Source organism: Sinocyclocheilus anshuiensis, unplaced genomic scaffold, assembly GCF_001515605.1.
Source record: "Sinocyclocheilus anshuiensis isolate Anshui unplaced genomic scaffold, SAMN03320099.WGS_v1.1 scaffold916, whole genome shotgun sequence".
NCBI lineage: Eukaryota > Metazoa > Chordata > Actinopteri > Cypriniformes > Cyprinidae > Sinocyclocheilus > Sinocyclocheilus anshuiensis.
The window spans coordinates 2,298,914-2,305,393 of record NW_015548264.1 but is presented as its reverse complement, the minus strand read 5'-3'; the positions used below and the strand labels follow the sequence as shown (position 1 = coordinate 2,305,393).

The 6,480-nt window shown below is 33.9% G+C and overlaps 1 protein-coding gene across 1 annotated transcript in view; it reads left to right on the top strand.

Annotated features, from left to right (window-relative positions):
• LOC107655621 (semaphorin-3aa-like) overlaps positions 1-6,480 on the top strand; it is a 37,052-nt gene that overhangs the window by 12,618 nt on the left and 17,954 nt on the right. Inside the window, exons 2-3 of the mRNA XM_016443189.1 lie at positions 916-1,076; positions 3,343-3,405. Coding sequence (XP_016298675.1) covers positions 916-1,076; positions 3,343-3,405 — 224 coding nt within the window. The remainder of the gene's footprint in view (positions 1-915; positions 1,077-3,342; positions 3,406-6,480) is intronic.

Here is a 6,480-nt window from a genome sequence, read left to right as displayed (position 1 = left end):
AAGGAGTGGCTTCACAACAACTCTGTGTCTGTTCTTGAATGGCCCAGCCAGAGCCCTGCCTTAAACCCAATTGAGCATCTCTGGAGAGACCTAAAAATGGCTGTCCACCAACGTTTACCATCCAACCTGACAGAACTGGAGAGGATCTGGGATCTGGATCCCCAAATCCAGGTGTGAAAAACTTGTTGCATCTTTCCCAAAAAGACTCATGGCTGTATTAGATCAAAAGGGTGCTTCTACTAAATACTGAGCAAAGGGTCTGAATACTTAGGACCATGTGATATTTCAGTTTTTATTTTTTAATAAATCTGCAAAAATGTCAACGATTCTGTGTTTTTCTGTCAATATGGGGTGCTGTGTGTACATTAATGAGGAAAAAAAATTAACTTAAATGATTTTAGCAAATGGCTGCAATATAACAAAGAGTGAAAAATTTAAGGGGGTCTGAATACTTTCCGTACCCACTGTATGTAACAATATCAGCAATGTATTATTTAAAATTATTTTAAACATAAGTAAATGAATGAATGAATGAATGAATGAATGAATATTATATGAAAGTATATAGTGTTATCAGCAATAAATTATGCGACCTACTTACTACGTTTTCTGCTAACCTGAAACAAAAAAATGATTTCAGCTGTTATTTTGAAATATTTTTCATTTAAATAAATAGGTGCATATTTAAATTTGTAATTATAAATAAATAAATAAATATACATAACAAATAAATAACATTAATAACAATAAATAAAATACCTTTTGGTACCTACCTGTATGTATGTATAAATAACATTTATGAGCATACTTGTTGGACTTTCTTCTAACCTGACACAAGCTTCTTTCTGTTTACTGTTTTATAAAGCAAATGAGTTCTAAGTTATGTATGCCTTCTTTTTTTGTTCTGTCCTTCAGAAATGCTGGAATCCAGTAATCTAGTGACTTTCACTGGCTTGGCAAACAGTTCAGGTTACGACACGTTCCTGATGGATGAGGAGAGAGGAAGATTACTTGTTGGAGCGGAGGATCACGTCTTCTCTTTTGACCTGGTCAACATCAACAGAGACGTCAAACAGGTGCTTACCTTAACATCAGCATAGATGAATGTATGTTCCTGGTCTTATTGTGAGCGATTCATATTGCATGCTATTTGAAGAGTCTTCATATTCAAATTAACTACACTGTAAAATCTAATTAGTTGGGCTTACTTAAAAAAAGCATGCAAACCGATTGCCTTGAAAAAACTAAGTAAAGTGAAATAGGAATAGTATGTTGTACTGACAAATGCTTAGTTAATATAGTTTACTTACACGAGAGTTCTAGTAACTAAAAAAGAACTGTAGGGGGTACTTAATCCTTTCATTTAGGTTTACTCATGACTTATAGCTACTCACTGACTCCCAGAGTGCATTGCGGTATGAATAAATTATGCAGTTGCTTTGCTTTACAGTTGTTGATTTTATTTGCCAATTTTATTTGCTGTCTTGTGTCAGTAGTAGCACAACAAAAAGAGCAAATAAAATGGTTATTGTTACAATTAATAAAAATAAATGAAATTGAATTGTTACCATTGTGATTCGCGTGCTGAATGTTTAAGTCTGTGTGTGACTTTAGCATTTTACCTCACACTATTTAAGGATAATATAAACCCAATTATAAGCTTCTTAAGGTATTTATGAAAAATAAATTTTGCAAAAGTATATTGACTAACACAAGCACATAAAATAATACAGTATTGATTTAATTAGAAGATAGGTCCCCTTCTAAAAGCAACCTATTTATTACTTTTCTTCCCTTGAAACCAAATTACTCAGATTTCATATTGCATTGCTGCATTAACACGAAGATAATTATAGTAACATAAACAAAATTCCAAGTGCCCAACCAAAGGGAATGCTAATATCACTATAATGGTGAGTTAAAAAAAAACACATTTTAGGAAAATCAACATCAATTGAATATGAAGTCAGCTTATGTGATGTTCTCTCAAATATTTCAGTTGTATTGAAAATTCAACATTCATGATGACTGGGAAACGAGTGAATGCAACTAGTGAAAGATAACTGCAGACATGGAGGAAATGGGTGAAAAGTCTATTAAGACTCGTTTTCTTTTCTTCTTCTTCTGTTGTTATGTTGCACATTAGCAACAGATTAGTGCACTGCTGCCTCTCATTGGTTTATTAATGTCATTGGTTCCTTTGTGGCTACTTGAATATTTTAAGTAAGTGTCACTCAAAACAGTAAGTAAATTGTTTTATTTGCCTTGAAAGTAGCTGTAACTTAATAAAACCTAGTAAGTATAACAACTAAGTAAAGATTACTAATTAAATCTAAGTAAGGTAAACTATTGGATTTTACAGTGTAGTCAAAATCTTCCTCGAATACCATGTCACTTAGGCCGCACAGGGTGTTAATCATGAGCTAAATTGAGATTTTTTTTTTAAGCAAACTTGCATTCAGCTTGATATAGAAACTCCATTTTTCATGATCAAATCAAACTGCGCCCTTCCATTTTTCAAGCTGAATATCTTGCTTACCTTGGAAACAGGTTACATTTTAGCAGTAAAATATGTTGTGAATGGTAATTCATGCTGTTTCCCTCTGTCTGCATTTAGCAAGAATGATCGGTGAGGGATTTTATGAAGTGTGTCGGAGAAACCCAGGGTCATCAGAGATGTCCATCTCGCTCTTATTAGCTGCACAACCCAGATCTGCAATCACTTTCTCCTTCTTTCCATCTGCCGATTTGATCTCAGCCTGCCTCCCTCTGTTTTTCATTCCCTGATCATATCTGCAGCGTAATGCTTTGCTTTCTATCTCTCTCAATCGCTCTTTCTTTCTCTCTCTGGATTCCATTACTTTGGTTTCCTCTTTCTTTTTCGTGCTTTTATTCTTTCTTTGTCCTGGAGGCTGCAGATCATTTGCTTTATATTCGATCCTCGTAAGGGTTAAAGCTGGCTTTTATTGAACACACACAGAAATCATGCAATGCCATCGTTTAAAGATAAGAACTTGGCAAATTATCGCAATTAAGCAAATTACTTTCACAGACAGAATACCTTAGCAGATCTTAGAGGAAGATAACACAGAATAAAAAACGCTTTGTAGGCCTATGTATGTGTGTGTGTATGTATCTCTTGCTCCCTGGATAAGAGGAATGGTAGTTTGTATCCTCTGTCTTCATCGTCGTCACAGATGGAGGTGGCAGAAGGACGGCAGGCAGCAGTCGTTGATTATTTTACGGCCAGGTTTCATGCCGAGTGCCTTAGTCAGTCATTTGCAGGTCACTGTGTTCGCTCCGCACACATTCTCACACCTTCTCTCTTTCCTTGTTTTATAGATCGCCTGGCCCGCCACACCTTCCAAACGCGATGAATGCAAGTGGGCTGGAAAAGACCTTGGGGTAAGTGTGGGGCGACAAGCAAACTTCCTTTGAAATCAGAAGTGCATCAAACTACATTGATCTTTTGGGTATATTTAGGGTATGTGACTCACTTCAGAAATATTCAAATTTACACTACCATTTAAAAGTTTTTTTTTTTGAAAGAAAGAAAGAAATTAATACTTTTATTCGGCAATTGATCAGAAGTGACAATAAGGAATTTTCACTGTTTAAAAAATTCTGTTTCAAGTAAATGCTGTTAGATGCTTTAGAACTTTGTTCATAAAAGATCTTGATAAAAATGTATTATGGTTTTCACACAAATATTAAGCAACTCTTTTTAACATTGATAATATTATAAATGTTTCTTGAGCACCAAATCATCAACCAGAATGATTTCTCAAGGTTAATATAACCCCGAAGACTGACTAGTAATGACTGCTGAAAATGTAGCTTTGCCATGACAGAAATCAATTACATTTTAAAATATATTAAAATAGAGAACAGTTCTGTTAAGTTGTGATAATACTTTATAATATTAATGGTTTTACTGTATTTTTTTTTATTAAATGTAGCCTTGGTGAGAGACTTTTTTCAACTGACCACAATGTATAAATAATGGAAAAAATATTCCCCTGAATTTACCAAAATCAGCAGACAAATTGGCTGAAAAGTTTGCAGATTTCATCTAGGCCCACTGTAAAAAAACGATTTTTTCAAAGGTTTTTTAGGGACGTTTTACAAAAACTATTTTTATTTGTACAAAAAATGAGTTACTTGCCATTTCTATGTAATTGTTTGTCAAATTTACTACACTCTTAAAAATGAAGGTGCTTCACGATGCCATAGAATAGCCTTTTTGTCTAAATGGCTTAATAAAATAACCTACCGTAAAGAACCATTAACATCTGAAGAACCTTGCTGTTTCACAAAAGATTCTTTGTGGCGAAAGAAGGTTTTTTAGATCATAAAAAGGTAAGAAAGAGATTGTTCTTTAAAGAACCTTTGACTGGATGGTTCTTTATAGAACCAAAAATTAGTGTGTAGCGATTTCTAAGGAAGCCCGTTTCTGCCACTGAATAAAAAATTAAAAAAGGTACTTTGGTCACAATTCAAAAAGGTTACAATTCTGACTTTTTTCGCAATTGCAAGTTTACATCTCGCAATTCTGACTTTTTTTTATGAGAATTGCAAGTTTATATCTCACATTTGTGACTTTTTTTATAACGCAATTGTGAGTTTATCTTATCTTTAATTCTGAGAAGAAAAGTCAGAATTGAGAGACGTAAACTCGCAATTACAAGAGAAAAAGTCAGAATTGTGAGATAAAGACATGAAATCACCTTTTTTATTTTTTATTCAGTGGTGGAAATGGGCTTCCATAGATTTCAAAGTGAAAATTGTTTCTACTCATTTTTTTTAGTGTAGCTATAACCAATACAGTGATCTGAAAAAAACTATCAAGAGTTTTTTCATCTCTAAAGCACCATTAACATGGTTCTTGATGGTTTTTTAAAGCACCATGGACATGAAAAATTATTCATGATAAGAAAAGGGTTCATTAAAGAACCTTTACTATATGTGTATGTGTGTATGTTGCGTGTGCATTTTGGGTTGATTGATCACGGTTGCCTTTAGCAAAGGAGTTTTGCTGGTGCACACGCTCTTCTGTTCCTCTCGAGAATTTATATTATGTGTTTGGATCCAGCAACCCTTGGCCCTTCTGTAAAACAGAAATGGTTTATTTATCAACCCGGCTCTCACTCGCTCTGTACGTGTGTGTGTGTGTGTGTTGTATCTGATGGTAATTTCACGGCTGGGTTCCCGCTGAGATGGGGGGCAGAAGGGGAGCAGGAGTATTACAGATAACTCACCAGACCTACTTCTGAGACATACACCCTTAAATAAAGTCACCTGATATTGCAATGAGGTGCATGAATCACATGTTTACCACATGCATCCTGAAAGAAGCATAGCTTTTGGCACTGGGTGTGAAGGGTTTATCTGGCATTACATACACAAAAATTCACCAGCTCAGAATAATGGCGTTTGCGTGCTGTGAAAATGTTTGTTCTGGAGACAGAGTTGTTGAAAGCTGCTAGCGAGCGGGCATGAATGCTTGATTAGGGTATTACCAGCGCATTTCCCTCTCCGCAACCATAAATCTCTTCATTCTCACATTTGGCTTGGCCAGCCGAGGCAAAAACAAGCCCAGAATGACAGCTGGTACAACTGCCTCGCTGCTCGGTCGAAACTCTGGGTGATTCATGTGAGATGAGGGTTAAATATCTCAGCAGCACTCTTCATAGCTGTTCATTCAAGTCGCAGTACTATATATTTACAATAAATACATCATTTACAAAGAATTAGTGAGATTCACTTCACTTCATAAATACTTATGATAGTGAAACACTGTATAAAAATGCTGAGTGTGGGTCAGTATACTCCTGGCTGCTAGTTGCTGTAGTTGACAACTGTGTACTGTGTAACAACGTTATGCAGTGAATCACAAATATTAGCTGTGTAAATGGTCTTAAATATATCTTATGCATGTTTATGAATCAACTGTAATAGTGTGATGTCCACATATTGGCAGTTTTGAATCATTATAGTTCCATATATATTTTTACTTCCTCAGCATTCTTTGTGAAATATATATTTATTTATTTAATATTTTATTTATTATTTATTTATTATTCATTTTATAAATTATCTAGGTTTATTTGCTATTTGCTGATTTACTAATTTGCTTTTACTTTTTGTCACATTAAGTCACTTGTTTTGTAATATATTTTTTATAATATAAGTTTTTTTTTTTGTTTAGTTTTTTAAATATCTTTAAATGTAGTTACTTTGTCATTTCATACTTAAATCTGTGAAATCTACTCAGGGGTTGAGTCATCTTTATTAAATCATATTATGAATTATGAATAAATTAGTGCTGTCAAATCGATTAATCGTGATTAATTGCATCCACAATAAAAGCTTGTGTTTACATATAATATATGTGTGTGCTGTGTATATTTATATGTATATAAGTTTAAAAATATAAATATTTAAGAAATATTTACATATATAAATATGAAAATTTATATA